Source organism: Dissoconium aciculare (assembly GCF_010015565.1).
Source record: "Dissoconium aciculare CBS 342.82 unplaced genomic scaffold K489scaffold_13, whole genome shotgun sequence".
NCBI lineage: Eukaryota > Fungi > Ascomycota > Dothideomycetes > Mycosphaerellales > Dissoconiaceae > Dissoconium > Dissoconium aciculare.
Window position 1 is genome coordinate 376579 of NW_022984963.1, and position 16373 is coordinate 392951.

The 16373-nt window shown below is 51.2% G+C and overlaps 7 protein-coding genes and 1 non-coding gene across 8 annotated transcripts; 4 read left to right on the plus strand and 4 right to left on the minus strand.

Annotated features, from left to right (window-relative positions):
- Nucleotides 1-580: 580 nt before the first annotated feature.
- K489DRAFT_383725 (nucleoporin-domain-containing protein) lies at nt 581-5119 on the minus strand. Its single transcript, XM_033605684.1, has one exon. It carries the CDS (start codon nt 4864-4866, stop codon nt 772-774), a length of 4095 nt encoding a protein of 1364 aa, XP_033456543.1. The 5' UTR covers nt 4867-5119; the 3' UTR covers nt 581-771.
- Nucleotides 5120-5266: 147 nt separating this feature from the next.
- K489DRAFT_383726 (GatB/YqeY domain-containing protein) lies at nt 5267-6293 on the plus strand. The gene has a single exon (XM_033605685.1). The coding sequence runs from the start codon at nt 5357-5359 to the stop codon at nt 5939-5941; it is 585 nt and encodes a 194-aa protein (XP_033456544.1). The 5' UTR covers nt 5267-5356; the 3' UTR covers nt 5942-6293.
- Nucleotides 6294-6549: 256 nt separating this feature from the next.
- K489DRAFT_412823 (uncharacterized protein) lies at nt 6550-7237 on the plus strand (the record flags this gene model as incomplete). Its single annotated transcript, XM_033607971.1, has 4 exons — nt 6550-6625; nt 6688-6879; nt 6940-7092; nt 7149-7237. 4 exons carry the CDS (start codon nt 6550-6552, stop codon nt 7235-7237), a joined length of 510 nt encoding a protein of 169 aa, XP_033456545.1.
- Nucleotides 7071-7718, plus strand: K489DRAFT_68067 (uncharacterized protein). The gene is made up of 2 exons (XM_033608832.1): nt 7071-7092; nt 7149-7718. Exon 2 carries the CDS (start codon nt 7234-7236, stop codon nt 7624-7626), a length of 393 nt encoding a protein of 130 aa, XP_033456546.1. The 5' UTR covers nt 7071-7092; nt 7149-7233; the 3' UTR covers nt 7627-7718.
- K489DRAFT_t54 lies at nt 7478-7549 on the minus strand. The gene has a single exon. It is a non-coding gene; the product is annotated as a tRNA-Trp (tRNA).
- K489DRAFT_383728 (uncharacterized protein) lies at nt 7676-10415 on the minus strand. The gene has a single exon (XM_033605686.1). It carries the CDS (start codon nt 10096-10098, stop codon nt 7810-7812), a length of 2289 nt encoding a protein of 762 aa, XP_033456547.1. The 5' UTR covers nt 10099-10415; the 3' UTR covers nt 7676-7809.
- Nucleotides 10378-12115, plus strand: K489DRAFT_68057 (P-loop containing nucleoside triphosphate hydrolase protein). The gene is made up of 4 exons (XM_033608831.1): nt 10378-10686; nt 10749-10941; nt 11012-11064; nt 11150-12115. Exons 1-4 carry the CDS (start codon nt 10656-10658, stop codon nt 12001-12003), a joined length of 1131 nt encoding a protein of 376 aa, XP_033456548.1. The 5' UTR covers nt 10378-10655; the 3' UTR covers nt 12004-12115.
- Nucleotides 12116-12227: 112 nt separating this feature from the next.
- On the minus strand, nt 12228-14168 carry K489DRAFT_390682 (uncharacterized protein; the record flags this gene model as incomplete). Its single annotated transcript, XM_033606622.1, has 3 exons — nt 12228-12295; nt 12416-13097; nt 13122-14168. 3 exons carry the CDS (start codon nt 14166-14168, stop codon nt 12228-12230), a joined length of 1797 nt encoding a protein of 598 aa, XP_033456549.1.
- Between the last annotated feature and the right edge of the window lie 2205 nt (nt 14169-16373).

A 16373-nucleotide genomic window follows, 5' to 3' on the forward strand; every position in this document is an offset into this window, starting at 1 on the left:
CGAGATTGCGATCCCATTGCGTCACTGAAATCCATCATCTGCCTTCTGTATTCCGATCTTCATCTCGGCAAATTCGCACTAGGCCGGAGTGCAACGTCTGCCCCTGTCCGACCGTGGTTTTCCGGCGATCCAGCGTTATCAGCCGTCTCCTCTCAGACCTGGAAAGACGTCGGAAAGCTCGAGGCAAACCCGGTCCTTGACGCGTAAGTTATCTGAAGCTATGTTGCGAGAGTATACGAGGCTTGCGGGTGAGTCATGGCTTTACGTAGGGAAAATGCTACCGAGGGCTGCTTATTTAGCCCAGTGTCATGCATTTGGTGTTGGTTTGAACTACTGTACAACGACCGATTGGGCGGCAGTTCTTGGGCCCATTCAATTATTACAACATTCATGTAGGCTCGATCACATGTTCATCTCGCAGCGGATCAGAGAATAGATGATGGCGATTGAAGCAGCCTCGATCTCTGCCCCCACTTTTGTTTCGCCGTTTCCTCATGACCAACAGCGGCCACTACCATACGTCGACGGAGATGGGAATCTCAAGTCAACGAGTTAATTCGACATGAAGTAAGCATCCATACCAGCGACGTGTAACGTGGTCAAACAGTAATATGACGGGATAGTTGTACAAGTGTCTACGATACAACGCCTGCGCTAAGCACACATAATCACCCATGAAAATTACACTCAGCCCAATGATCTGGATCTCATCGCAAATGCAAGGACAATAGATTAGCTCAATGGGAATTCTCCGCGTCGCTTGTCCCTACATCACCTGACCGCTCGCAATACACGTGCCTCCAAAGCTTCGGCTGTCCTCTTCCAGGCGTCTGTGAGCTGACCTTGGCGCAACAAAGTCTGCAGACAGTCCTGCACGGTTGAAAAGTTCTCCTCGCCGCCAAATAGCACCCGCTCACCGCTTCGCTCGCTGACTTCAAACCACTTTTGAATGAGGTGGACCATCTTAGCCGCGATGATCTTGCGCTTGTTGCCGATGAACGGCTGTTCATTACTGTAATACATTTGTTCCAGAACTGGAAGCAGGGTTTCGTGAGGAATTTCAAGATCCAAGAAGAGGTCAACCGCCCATGACTCAGGCGGCGTCGATTGTCGCTTGGGGTCGATCGCGTAGCGCTCCAAGAGTGGAAGCAGGAACTGGATCGGAAAGCTGGCATTGGCAGTGTGAAGACGACGGCCCATTCTCCGGACCTCATCACCTACCGCTTCCCATGGCTGCACTTGTTCAGGAGCACCGCTATCCGTCTGGTCAATAAGGGATCGCCATGATGCCTGGATATCTGCAGGATTCCGGTGATCGGCGACTTGGTACAGTATGATGCAGAAATCGTGGTATCCAGCGGCATCTGCGTAAGAGCTGAAGAGGGTGCCAACGCTGAGGATGGGACCATTCAGATCAGCGATCAGGGTCGGTTTCCGGTCTGGGGCAATACGTGTTTCGCCCTTGATTCTCTCCAAGATCTCGTCTTGTACGCTGGCAATCTCCAAGAGATCAGAGACCTCCCGCATCAACTTCTGCTTGTTCTTCCGTGGGTCGAGCAGCATGTTTTGTCTGGTGCTGGCATGCGCTCTAGCGCGACTGAGATACTCTATTCGTTGTTCTAATGGCAGCTCAAAGTGCGAGCGAGCAACGTCGAGCTGAACAGCTGCAGCGTCCAGGAAGAGATCATTATGTGCGTAGTATCGCCAGAGCAAATCGGCATGCGCACGGTTGTCATTGCTCCGCTGTCGAAGGTACTCAACAACGAAGGGGTTCTCGATATCCAAAAGTCGAAGTGGGTTACCTTGTCGAATGTACTCGTCATAAAGGCAGGTCAAAAAGATTCGATCTTCGGAACTGTTGATGACTTCGTAAGCTTCGTTTATCCTCTTCGCCTGGACTGGATGCGTGGTGGCTACGTCGGGAGCCCGCGCTACCGTATCATCTAGGAATTTGATAGTGTCGAAAACGAATTCGTAACATCTGAACCGCTGGTCGAAGAATGCTTGGCGAGAATCAGATCCTGGTCGGCCGTCCCTCATCCAAGCCATCGCTCTGTTCGACTTGTCCCGTTCGCCAGCAACGACAAGGCACAGTTGACATGCGCCAGCGAAAAATTCCATCGACACGTACTGGTCGACCGTCCATTCGATGTATTCATCGCCGAGGTTGCTCGCAACTTTTTGAAACAAACGTTGACTCTCGTTGAGGTTGATTCGCGCTGACTCGGACTGCGCGCCAGCTTCTGAAGCACGCTTGACCAATTCTTGTGCCTTGAAGATGGTTACATCATCGGCACTGCAGAAACTGCCGCACTTGCGGCGGAGTCTTTCAGCGACGGAATCAACGTTGCTTCCGTTCGCGATGCTGCGATTGACAATGGCCTTTGTGAGATCCTTCGCAAGTTCACGTCCGGAGCTAGAGACGAAGAGACGTTCAAACGTGAGCTCTTTTGCCTTGCGCTTGTTCTCATCAGATAGCAGGGCAACAATTTCCTCGACACGCTCTTCGAAAAGTGTTATGACAAAGCTAATGCCCTCATTGATGCTATCGATTAATCGCAACAGGCTCGTCATGGCGCGGGCTTCACCCTGAAGTGCAATCTCCTCCTGTCGAGAGCTGACACGGCTAAGAGCTTGAGGACCAGACAGGCCTTCAATGAAACTTGTATTCTTGCTCAAGAATTCGTTGAGTGCAGTCAGATCGCGCTGCACAAGCCGTAGTCTGCCCAAGCTCACATTAGGCCCGAGCTTGACTGGCGCTCCGGGTGCGGCGTTCTCCTTCATGACATTGGCTCTCCACAATGGCCGCACGAGGCGCGAGATGTACAGAGCCATGCCCTCGTGTCTAGGGCTTGGTCGAACATTGTCGATAGGTTCTGCTGTTTGATCTACGACGGCGTTCGCGCTGTATTCCGGTTTGCCACCTTGTTCAATGAAGACTCGGCGAGCTTTCTCAATCACCTCAGAGTCGGTGACGTTAGCAACGCGACTCTCTGAGACGTCGAGGCCTTGACCACAGGCGACTGCCAAGGCTGTAGCAGCAGTTTCGCCACGACCGTATGTGCGGACGAATCGATTGACCTCGCCTTCCGTCCCTTTGTCGTCGGAGGATCCATATTTCATCAAAGCGGCGAAAATGTCCACAAGACGACGGCGACGCAAAATCTGGATACCAGCAGTTGTGACAATAGCAAATTCTGAGGATGCCCGATCAAATTGCACGGCAAGCTCATTTCCGAACCCAAGAGGCTCGTTGGTGGCGCCGAACTCATCGCCCAAAGGCATGATCTGTTGAAGATTGGCCGGCAAATCAATCCATTGACCCGATTCCGAGTACCGTATCTGATTACTGTCCTGTGGACATTTGAGCCGCGCCGAGTCCGGAGCCGTACAGAATACTCGATCCCGTGTTCCATCCTGAGGATGGGTCTGGAAAGCCATCCAATATCCTGGGGAATATCGGTAGCCCATGTTCGTAGGTGTCAGATAGCGGGATGTAGAGTCGATCTGGCTATTCTGGTTAGCGTGGGTATTGTATGGCATCATTGCGGATTGTCCGGGCTGTGACGCCGAAGGCAGGTGTGGATCTCGTGGCGGGAACCGAATGTGCATGATCTGCATGCTGGAAGGAGGGTTCTGTGCGTCGGCCTGCGAACCGTACCCACGTGTCAGAGAGAGGTAGAGCCTGCATCCAGTGTTTGTTGTCGCCATCAGTCCTAACTTGCGAGCCTGGACGACAGAAATCGCGTTGATAGACACAATTTCGACATCCTTAGCAGTCAATAGCTCCGTGCGACTGTCGAAATGCCCTGCGTTTTGGAGCAGACTTGCCAGCGGACGCATCATGGCATGCTCGATGTTGTCTTTGATCAGCCAAACTTTAATCTCGCTCGTGGTGCTGAGCGTGTACATGAGGTTGCGCGAATCATCAACAAGCATCTGGCGAATAATCTTGCATTTGCCTTTCGAGCCGAAGAAATGTCCTACAGTCTTGACGTTTTCAGACACCAGATCCAAAGTAGTTTTGGTATGGCATAAGCGGTTGCATTTGCCACGGAACCATCCTTCCTCTTGTTGATACTGAAATTCGAAAATGTCGTCTGTTACTGCGCCTGTGAAGAAGATTCGACCTGTCTTTTTGGATGCAGTAATCACTCGTACATCGATGCCACGAATTGGGATCGACATCTTTGTATTGTAGAGGGCAACCGTCTGTGCGCCTGTTGATGTAGTCTGAGTTGCCACGCCCAACAAAAGCATGTCAGACGCTGTGCAGATGATAATCATGTGTTTGATGTCCGCGATGAAAACGCCTGGTTTCGGCGGAACCAATTCAACAGCTGTGATGGGCTGAGTTGCCTCTTCGTATCCGATAATTTCCGGATTCGATTGCGTATAGTCCCACAGATACAGCGCATTGTCCAAAGCTATCCAAGCATGGCTGAGAGGTGGGAAGATGCCCATCTGCATCGCCATACCAGTATAGTTGGCCTGTTCGAGCAGCTTCAAAGGAATATCATGGGTTCTGAGTTTTTGGAAGGGCGCCCTTGCGGGGCCTTGTGGTATATCATAATCTCCGCTCACGCCCTGATTGATGTATGTCTCCAATTCAGGAAATCGCTCCTCCGCGACGAGCGCTTCATTGATTACACGGGCTGCGCGTTCCACCGGTGATGGTTCGGATTTCCGCGCGGTACCAGCAGGCTCTGTGGGTGTGTTCGTGGCCGCTACTCGTAATTTGGCCGCATCTTGGGCGAATATGGTGTTGCCGTGTATCGACGGTTGTGCTACTGGCTGGGCTGGCGTCGCAAAGAAAGCGCCTGGCAGCGGTCGCTGCGGTGTCGCAGGAACCAGTGCGGAGGCCATAATGTATTCCCAGGGTAAAGCTCAAATCTGTCGAGTCTGATTCGGATGGTGACCAGCCGAAGGGAAGAAACGAGAGATCGTGAGCTGTCAGGACAGCATCAGCAGTTTTGATGTTGTCGCATTCAGTGTGCCCAACGCGTAAAGGTAGCGCAAAGTCACTGAGCGATCAACACTCTATATCCGTCCCTGCGACAGACACGGAGAGTGTCACGATGTGGTTGCGCGAACGTCGAAGTGTGTTCGTATATGCTCTAATGAACAGGTCGGGCATAAATCAAGAGATGTGACAATAGCTCCGATACAAACTTTCCCCCAAGCGGAACGCGTCCATCATCGCGTCGTCCGAGCTCTATGCGCGCCAAGACCTGTTCCTGGGCCTTTCAATGCCTTCAATGTTCAACTCACAAGCACTTGAACCCGCGAGACACGATCTTTCGAGCGTCGATGGTGGTTCATCGCAGTCGCGCAAGACATTTTGCATTATCCAGAGATGGCTTCAAAAGCAAGGATGATTTTTCCTTCACGGGTATGGATGCGAAGTGGTCCAATGCAGAAAGTTTACAATTGTGCTCGTTGTCGGTTCTACGCTGCAGAAGCTAGCAGTTCAAACCCACCTTCATCACCTCTGCTTGTTCAATTGAGGACTGATCTCAAGACTGCCATGAGAGCGAAAGATACAGCTCGGCTTAGTGTCATTCGCGCACTTCTCGCGGAAGTCACCAATGCTGCCAAAACTTCAAGAGCGATCGAAACAGACGTACAAGTATTGTCACTTATCAGAAAACGGATTGCCGCCGCAAAAGAAGCTGGAGAATCATTCAAAGCCGCAGGCCGAGAAGATTTGTCCCAGCAAGAAGATGCCCAGGCCACAGTGCTTCAAGAGTATGCTAGCAATGTGGACACCGTCTCGGAGGCGGAAATGAAGGAGGCAGTCGAGCAGGCGATAACTTCTTTGGACGCAAAGAGTCGCAATCTTGGCATCGTGATGAAGGTCCTGACCGGCTCGGGCGGGAAACTTGCAGGTCGACCAGTGGTAGGCAAAGACCTTGCGGCGATCATTTCACGGGCGCTCTAGACGAGAGCTTCCAGAGACGAGATCCGGAGAAGAAGGCGTCACCAAGGATATGCACCCGGTCAGGGACGACCGACGATCCCGTCAGCACCAAAGTTTGATATGTGTGCGCTGCAAGAGCTCCATTCTCAAAAAGGTAGAGCTGGTCGGTCAAGACTCGAGTCAGAGGAGAGAATCATGGTCACATCCAGATTCCGGAAACGGTCTGGATGCGAGATCATATTTGTGCACGGGATGTATTACATAGACGAACCTTGTACAGTACAAGCATATTCACGACAAATCTGAGACGACAGTAACTAGGTAGCACATGTTCGGAATTTTTTACAATTCCAAAAACGCCCATTTTGAAGACAAATCTGTGTTTACCCGTCTGGTGATTGATTAAAAGTAGTAGTAATCGGGAGGGAGGGAAGTCGAGAGGAGTTCTGCGTGCCTGAAATTATGCCTCGGAGAACACGGAGTCACACGCCTGAGTAGTCACCAGGCACGTGTGTAAAGGGGGCGATGCAACGTACGACCTCGTTACCTGTGTTTGATATCAAAGAACGAAGACATAATTCTTTCACCACAAGTACTCGCGCAACGACACCCGACGACAGCACTCAATCATGACATCGATATTCTCACGAAAACGCGATTTGGCGTATCTGGTCTTCTTCCTCATTCACATACCTGTGATGTTTTGTGAGTTTTCAACAAAGACCTTGTTTAGAGTGATAAAAGCACTGTGCTGATCTTCTTCCCAGGCGTCGATCTCGCACCTCTATATCCTGACTCGATCCGACCAACATTCATCACCGAGCTGCGGAAATTCTACATCACAACCTTCCGCGATCAATTCTTCATCGCACCGCCCGCATGGTTTGACATGTACATCTGGATGGAGTTTCTCTATCACGTCCCATTGAGCCTCTGGGCCATTGGAGCGCTCTTGCGAGGTACCTTATCACTGCCTTATCCTGTGCCACAACGACCCAAGTCTAACTGTTCTCGAATAGACGATCCTAAAGTCCCAATCCATCTACTTGTCTACTCCGTTCAGACTGCTCTCACCACGGCGACGTGCATTGCAGAATATCTCTCCTGGAGTGGTTACAGCAACAGCGAGAAGGTCGAGCTCGGCAAGCTTTACATCCCATACCTTGCATTGGGTAAGACAGTCCTGACATCGGTCTTGGAGCAGTCAATGCTGATACGTCTCTTCCAGCCGTTCTCATGGGACTCGATATGTTCCTGCGACTGAACAAGACCATCGGGAATTCGTCTTCAGCGCCTTTGCAGAAAAAGCAACAATGAAGGCAGCGCGTCTTTTATCCCCTCCTTCGATAATACCACAGATAGATCACCAGAGTCGACGCTTCAGCTCATATCGCCAGAGCCACGCCATTCATTCATGTAGCCATTTATTTAATCTCACCACACTGACCACCCAAACATCGTCGAATCATCGCCTGGTCTCCAAGCAAAACACAACGTCATGCGCGGCTCATCGACCTCTCCGGAATCCGCAGAAACCCCCCAAAAATCAAAAAGATTTGACCCGCACCCGATTTGAACGGATAACCTTTCGATCTGGAGTCGAACGCGCTACCGTTGCGCCAGCAGGCCGATCACGTGATCCCAATGCTGCCAAGCAGTTTGGCGCATCGTTTGGTATGGTATCACGAGCCGGTTCCGAAGATTGAATCTTCGTGGTTACGGTAGTGAGAGAGGGAGAATTTTTGCGGTATATATCGCTAAGAATTTGACAAGATAGTGTCCCATGACACCATGAGTGGAAAAGATCAGCATGGAAATTCATAGCGCTCATGAATGCAGTTTAGGATGATAGAGGAGGCCACATGGTATCGTTACTTTACGTGAAGACGCTAGATCTCCTTGCACCATCTCGCCCAGCTGCCCAAGTCAGCACGACTACTACCAATCTCCTCCAAGCCGACGTCAACCCTTCCACTGCCACTTGCGACACGACCATCCTCCATGATAAGTCCATACCGGATCAGCGTCTCCCAAGCTCCACGTGCGACATCTTTGCTCCAAATGCGGGCGCCAGCGCCCTGTGCAATCGCTCCTGCGGCTGAAGCTTGAAGGCGCGCTTTCGAAGCTATGCCTTTGTATTCTTCGTAGGCGAGGATAAAAGAGATGATTTCTGTACTGTAGATAGCGTTGAGACGTGCAGCACAGATGAGAAGGGCGAGTTGAAGAGTACTCAAGGAAGGCAGGAGTGATAGTTTGGAGTCGGCGGGTTCGACTGATTGCGCTTCAAATTCGGCGGTGATGTGGGCGAGTATCTGCGTCGAGGTGGTTTCCGACATCGAAAAGGGTAGCGTCGCAACGATAGGAAGCATTGTGGAAAGAAAGTCTGGGAGAGACTTGGTAGTGTAGTAAAGTCGTCGGAGGTAATGCGCAACAGCAGTGGAAGCGATGATCTCTTCGGTGAGGCTGTTCCAATTCTGAACAACAGAAGACGACCCTGTCAGCGGTCCGAGGGCAGCCTCGAGCGTATTTTCAGATTCTTCCGACAACACCCCCAGCTGCTGCTTTTCGTCGGCGTCGAGCTCTTCCTCAAAAATGGATAATGCCGACTGGCACATCTCTTCAAATGCTCCGAAGCTCTTCGCCAGGCCTAGGTGAACATATCGATGACTAAATCGACTCTTTACTCTTTTTTCGAGGCCTTCGACTGCATCGATTCGAGTGGTCAGTCCGAGAACAGCAATGGGTGCTTTGCGACTCTGTGCAATGTCGAAGAGGTTGTACAATAGTGTCTGGCGCGGATGACCGGCGAAAAGATCGAATTCATCGATGACAAAGATCACACTTTTGGTGATGTGCCCAGGTTGCGCAACCTGTCCCGTTTCGGCCGGATGGGAAAGCAGAGCTAGCAATGTCGTTAACGTGTCGGCATAATTCTTTGCCGCTCCTTCATCTTCGTCAAGCTCCATTTCACGCCCAAGCTGCCGCCAGATCTCCCGTAGCGCAATTTTGTCGTCGGTATGTATGAATCCACTGAGTCGGACAACGTGAAAGTCATCTCTGTGTTGAGCATTCTGCTCGCGGATGGCTTGGTTGACCATAGCAGACTTGCCGCTCCCTCGAGCGCCAATCAGTAGCATGCTATTGCTCTCGCCAGCCGTCACAGTTTGTTCAACCAATCTGGACACCTTGGCATACTCGTCTTTCATGCCTACCAATCGCATTGGCCGCTTCCGGGCGAGACGTTGCATTAAAATTTGTTGTATGGATCCGACATGTCGACCCTCAAAAATGAAGACCGGCCACGTTCGGTGTACAATCGGCTTAGGCTTTGGTAACGAAATTGGTATTGGTGTGTTGGCTCCTCGTCTCCCATCGATATCCATCATGGCCACATCGTTCCCTGCGACCCCGAGCTTAACACCCTTGGCCTTGGACTGGGGGGTTTTCCGTCGATCCAACTGCTTCTTCGAAGCTTTCGTGGGCGTAAGTAGATGAGATTGCGGCAGCGGCAGCACCGGACGCATTTGCTGAGAAGAAGTCCGCGATGCCGATGTTGTAGGTCCATTCAACTCGTCTTCACCGTTCCCAATGACGATGCCATCGTGCGCGTTTGTTGGAATGTGCTCGACTCCCTCGGCCAGCGTTTTGGTGATCTTGATTCCATGCGCATTCTTCCTCGCTTTCGGTACGGGCGTCTTGCCCGTTGCACGTGGCGCCACCTGTATCTCATCTCCTTCCCCTTCGTTGGCAGCTGCGGTCGCCGGGAGTGGTGCATGGAATTGTTTAAAGAAGCTCTTGACCTCGATCGCATTCGGCTTTCTTGGCTGCTGCTGTTGTCCGCGTTGATTCTTCAACGGATCAAGTTGCTTCCGAGGACTCTGAGTGTGGGCCACCGTAATTTTTGCTCCAGGCGATAGTCCACCGGTGACTATTGACGCGGTCGCACTGGGATTGATTCGTTTCGCGTAACCCTTGCTCTTACTTTTCGCCGCCAGCCACGCCCGTTGGGCTTCGCTCATGGGTTTCGTGGCAGGTAATGTCGCATTTCCCGCGCTTGGAGATACCATCACTACCGGAACGACATGATGGAAGGTTGGCGTTGTTGTGGTGTCCAGATTTGGCGCATCATGCTCGTTGGAGAGTTTGCGCCTCTTGGGGACCGGGGCAAGATCCGCCATGTTGAGTAGGTTCGGATCAGCAGGGATATTAGTCGCGGTGATGCGGAAAATGATTGTTCATGGCCGCAGATTCATAATTCGTAGCAGCGTACAATCGTTCAACCGGGCGTGTAGAGCTTGGGCGGTCTCCAATGTCAATTTGATGGCTGTCGGCTGTCGCGAAGTGGAAGGAACGCGTGCACGAACCCGCGCGCTGTCAGGTGTTCAAATGAGCCCGTGATCCCGCATCCGGTACAACATAAAAACCTGTTGATCACTTTATGACATGTTCTATTGTTTAATCTGTCTTGTCATATGGATGTAAGGCTTTCCTGTTGATGAAAGTGGTGATATGATCATGAGCCGAATTCCAACAGAGGATTGAGCCCCGTTGTTGGCGGAAGCAACAGGCCCTTGCAGCAATAAATAAAAGTTGTCCCACATCGAGATTCCACAACAAGAAGCCACCATTTACATGTTTCGCACCAAGCCCCAATGCATCATGAAGACCTGCTAAGCAAGTTGAAATCGCATGAAATGGAGGCTCGAACAGCGCCTTGTACATACTTGAAAACATCATGACCAATGCTGCGGTGCCATCATCGTCTCGTAGGTCGTCGATATCGTCAAACATTGTAACCGATACAGTGAATTCTGATTTGCTGGCTTAGATCGCCTGCCAACACAAAGCGCGTCAGAAGCACTTCTAGACTTGCAAAAAGACGACCGAATCGTAATTCGTACTGGCCTTGCCCGTCTCGATCGGATTTTCGCAGGATACGACAGTTCCTCGTCGGTAGGAATCGATCGTGGGAAGGTCACTGAGATATGGGGCCCGAGTGGCACGGGAAAAACTCTCCTGGCGTGAGTCTCTCTCCCTCACAGAACAAGCGTTCTCTCGAGGGCCGCGTTGTTGATCTCTGGTGGTATATAGACTGCAGGTAGCTCGGGAGACTTTGAAAAGTGCAGGCAATGTCGTATGGTTGGGTAATTATGTCCTTTCATTCATGCCTGACCTCTTGAGATTTCCCGTTCATTGGAGTTTGTGAATTACTGCTAAGCCAGTCTACAGATGCCTCAAAACCCTTTACTTCGCCGAATGTTGACGCACTTGCGCGAGAAGTCACTGCTGGATCGAGTCACCGTGATGGCGAATCGTCAGCATCCTCGTCGAAAAACTCACTACAAAGAGTAATCCTACATACACTCTCACATCTGGTGACGCTTGTGCTTCATCCACCTCCGTCATTTCCACCGGCCAAGACAAAGCTGCTGGTCATCGACAGCCTGAATCTTATTGTTGACCAAGACTACCCACGTCTACCATACCTCTCGAGCACGCGAACTGAATCGCAGAAATGGAAGGCCAGTCGACGTTATGCGGTCCTTGGTTCTTTGATCTCAGGCCTCACAAAACTCGCCGCCCTCCATGGCATGGCCGTCATCGTGACAACTGGTTGTAGTCCGCGCAGCAGGACTGACAGTGGCAAAGGAGCCGCGATTGCGCCCGGTATCGGAGGTGCCGAGTGGGAGACTGGAGTGTGGAATCGCGTTGTGTTGTTCCGCGATTTTGCAGGTCGATTTATCGGAGTGCAGAAGTTGCAAGGCAAGAATCTCCAGCCGATGGATCCGGTTGGTCATACAGGGATTGTCACTCGATTCGAAGTCCTTGATGGTGGGCAGCTTCGTCATCCATTGGGTGACGAACAGGGAACGAACGATGTCCACTCCAATAAGCCGACTGCCCCTTCTTCGTCAAGCCCAGTCAAGAATGGTCTGAAGCGCCCTTACGATGAAGTCGCTGATTCGGATGATGATGAGATCGACGAATATGGGTGGGCAGAAGCGGACGATGAGGTTGCCGTTATGGCTGATGTGGTGATACTTGGTAATCAGCCTGCGACGGAATCAGCTCCAGCTGAATAGCTCAAAAAAAGCTCGTCATCGGCAGCATGAGCAGAATAAACTATCGTCTATGGCATTCTGACTCGACAGAAATCATTTCGAAGCTCCACAGCTCGATAACGCCACAGGTACGAGTTATGCATGCCTGGCACGGGCGAAGGATTCTAGCCTTTGATTAACGTTGCCTAATGTGCACCTCTTCGATGCTTCATGAAAGTATTCAGCGAGTCGAGCACACGAGTCGATCACTCTACACTGTCAGAAGAGGCGGCAGGGGTGATGTCCCAAGTGAAACAGGCCTCGACGAGGGCATCTATCCATTGCTCCACCAACCATTTCACGCTCTTCTTTCCACCAGCGACGTCCTCCAACATCCGCCTTGTGGCCTCCTCGTCAGCAGTAGGAGCAGAGGTCGGGGAGTTCCTCTCAATACCACCGCTATCCTTTGCTCGCCAGGCCTTCTCCGCCTCCTCGACCGCTGCACGGATACTCTTCTCCTCATCCTCATCGCCATACAAATCGCATCGGAAACACTCGGTGCAGCGTCCACCTGCAGGGCGAAAATGCTGGCAAAAGTGCCCGTAGCCCTCTTGCGCTGTAATCTCCTGTCGACAGATGTAGCACATTGTGTAGCCACAATTGCAGACCAATTTATTGCAACCGCTTTCTTTGATAAAGCTGAGTAGGCATCGAGGACAGGTGCGTTTGATGGCAGCGGTGGCAGAGGTCTCGATTGCTGTGCGTAGAGATGTTTTCTCGGACTCGAAACAGGTGTGAGGGTCGCGAAAAATGGCGTTGCAGCGCATGCAGGTTATCTTGAGGCAGGTCGGGTTCTTGCATCTGAAACGATTGCTGCGCCGACGCCTATAGATTCGTGTTAAGACACCGTGTAGCACACGGCTCGATCCAGGCAAAAGAGAGAAGAGTAGATAGATGCCGGCGAGCAAACCGAAGAGTACGTTTGCAAACACGGAAGTGGCAACAAGGCCGCAGAGAAAGGTGAGCTGGAAGGCAGTAGTGGTTCTTGTGCCGATGTAGTGCCAGATTTCTAGAGGATGCCGAAGCTTGAATACCGGTGTCTCGTCGACTTCCGCATAATCGCAGCACGGGCAGCGCTGGAGTGTGAGGTGGCTCCGCACCAGCACATCGGCGTAAAGTCTGTTCTGAAATATCGTCCACAACTCATCCTGCTCATGGGTTCCGCTGCCATCATCGTTGAGCGCCCTACGTACGGCATCTGGACTAAGGTATCCGCCGCAGTCTTGTGATGTGGAAGCGAAGCACCGAACAGTCGCACGGTGAAGATCGGCTGTGCGTGACCAGCCTTGGCCATACAGTGCCTCGTTGACAGTGCGACGAACACATTCGTGACAAAGCAGGTGGCTTTCCTCGGTACATGATGCAATTTCCTCGAAAGCATACGAGCCATAACAACATTCGCAATCAAACAGTGCTCCTACCTCGGTTGCTTCTGCCTCGTTAATTTGACTAGCCGCCATAAAGTTGGCGGCAATAACTTCTTGCCGGTATTTGGCAATCGGGGCGGCGACAAACATTTCGTACAATTCCAGATCTAATTCGACGCTCCCTGTTCGCTTGAGATGAGGAATCTGTTTGCCCTCGACTCTTGTATCTTCCAGCCAGACCACGCAAGGAGGCTGACCGAGTGTCGGGGTAGGCGCAGTCGCAGGGCGAGACCAGAAATACGGGATCGAGAACCGCCATCCTCGTGTCGCTAATTGATGAAGAATCGGTCGTGCCAGTTTGTACGAGAAATTCTGCTCGGCAAGAACGCCTTTGATTGTAGAATGACTCAGGGAACGGAATTCCTGGTAGAAGACTTGTTTGACAGCTTTACGATAAGCCTCGCTCCGAAAATGATCGTCGCTGCTAAGCATTTTCTCAACTACTGAGTTCGGTTCAGTGGTACTTGCAGTGTTCCCCTTGCTCGAACGGTCACTGCTCCGTGAGATAGCCCCGAGGCTAGGCGTACGGAACCGTCCTCGAACCCACTTTGCCTCTCGTTGCAGCAGATGTTCAGTGACTACCTCCAGGCGACTCTCTGCGCTCACGTTAGTCAACATCTCACGAAATACATCCGGTTGGATCGCTGGAAAGACATCGATGAGCGCAGCAAGAGCCGCATTGAGATCGCGCAGGTCAGGCTCACGTTCCTGTTGAATCATCTCAGTCGAACGGTGCGTCGGATCGAAATATATTGAATTTGCATTTTCATCCTCATTGGCAGTGTTTCTCTCGCTCTGAACGAGTGTTGCGGCAGTTCGAAAGGGTCGAAAGAAATCTGCCTTGCTGGTCCACAAGCGGCCAGCACGAGGGACTGGCGTGGAGTCCATTGCGTTTCGGGAGATTTTTCAGTGCAAGAAGGCTTTTCGCCATATGGTTTCGAAGGGAACATGCGAAGCCTTTGCTTCGATCCGTTCACAGCTTGTTGTGCGCGGCTTGCACGTAACCGGTCAGGCAGGCCGGTGCCGGCCAAATGGACTTGTGTTCTTATCGTTCCGAACCACGTGGTCATGCATCAAAGCTGCACAGCGCATAGCTCAGTCCGTAATGTACAGCAGCTATCTGCTAGATAAATACCAAGGTAGATATATACCTAGGTATGGATGCAAGTGATGATTTGGGATCTTGCTTGTGGCAGTTGCCTTCCTAGGTTGCAAGCGGCGACGCCTTCTCCTGGGACTTGACAACCCTAATATTCTCCCACTCAGGCTCCCACAGCAACAGCAGCACATTACTTCATTCACTCTTTGCAATATAGCAAGACACCGACATACGGATAGCACCGGGCGTTCCTGATGAAAGGTCTTCTTCTGCACATCCGAGTAGATTATGTCTCTTTGCTAGTATACAGATGCTGCTATGAATGTTGATAACTTGCGTGCTCCCCTGCGATCAACCTAAGTGGCGTTGTCGCTCTTCCCACTGTTCAGCTCCCATTCGACAAGGGGATGCAATGCGTGCATTAGACTTCCCCTCGGCGGCTTCTACTGGGATCGCTTTCCAATGCTTTCAAGGCAGAAACAAAGCTTGCTTCAGGCCGTGATGTGATCACGTCGAGACTGCGTTGCACTACACGCTCTATTTTCCGACATCTGGGGTGCTTCTCGAGCTTTTTGATATCCGACAAGCATTGGAAGTTTCCTGTGGTCACGCCGTGGTTCCCACGGCGTGACCAAGATTTGAAACATATAACTTCTCGAGAACAATGTAGCTCGTAAACAATTTCGACGGCGTTGATGTTGGCTGCCACGATTACTGTCGACAACCATTGCTCAATGTGACGATGGTCGACCGTAGGGCTGTGCGAGGTGATGATTGCACGAAAACTGAAGCAGTTTCGATGGTAGAAGATCGGCAGCACTTCGTGGCGCAATTTTCGACAAACCAGTGCAGCAGCTGGTTCAAGAGGGTATCGGTAACAGATGGGCCGCGACGTTCCACCTGACTCTGCTGACAAAAACATCATTGAAAGGGCACATCCCTTTGCCTCGACCGATCTATTCCGGAAGCCAGCCAGTAAAGGTTGCTCGCTGATCCTCAATAGTTTTCCATGTGACAAGACACATCCGTCCACATAGCTTCATGAGCAAGAGATTCTCAAATTCGAAGCAATTTGCGCTTGCGAGGAGTAGAAACATTAGAACAGGATTGTCAATAACTCATCGCAGAAGATTACATTTGAGGAAAGGAATTAAAAGTACGATCACAAGGGACTGGATTATGGAGTCCAGTCTCACCGAGGAAGACAGCCCTGAAGTCCTTATTAGGGGAGTTTTGTAGGTAGAGAGATCATGTTCCGCCGTGTAAATCAGCATGTGAAAGTCAGATGCATAAAAAGTTGTTAGTGTTGAAGTGCAGGCACGTGAAACGGGCGCTCGTCAGAAGCAATTTTTGAACGACACCGAGTTTATTACAGTGACGAGATAATCATGTCAGCATAAGCTGGAAGTGACACTTCAAAACACAAGTAAAAGCGTTGCAGATAGCCTCTGTGTCCGAAACTCCACCTACGAGAAATGAAAACGGATGTGACATTCTCCACCGTTGGCAGATTCTCAAAAAAGAAAAGATTCCACTTGGTTCGGAATCTGCTTGCTGAAACAGTAAAGGTATCACAATGAATAACAAAGTGCCACTCTTGCGCCTCCGATCCGCTCGCTTGATAAAATGCAATCGCGACTGAAGACGCAATTTAAGAGCCGTGACGTTCGTTGAACAGGTGGGGTTGCCCGTTCCACGGTTTCAATTATTTCTACCGCGTAGCTCCTTGTGTTGAGACAAGAAGCTCCAGCTATCAGCTTCCAAACAAAAGCCCGGCCGCATACTCGACATTTCCATCACACGCGTCAAGCGCCTGTATCGCTTGT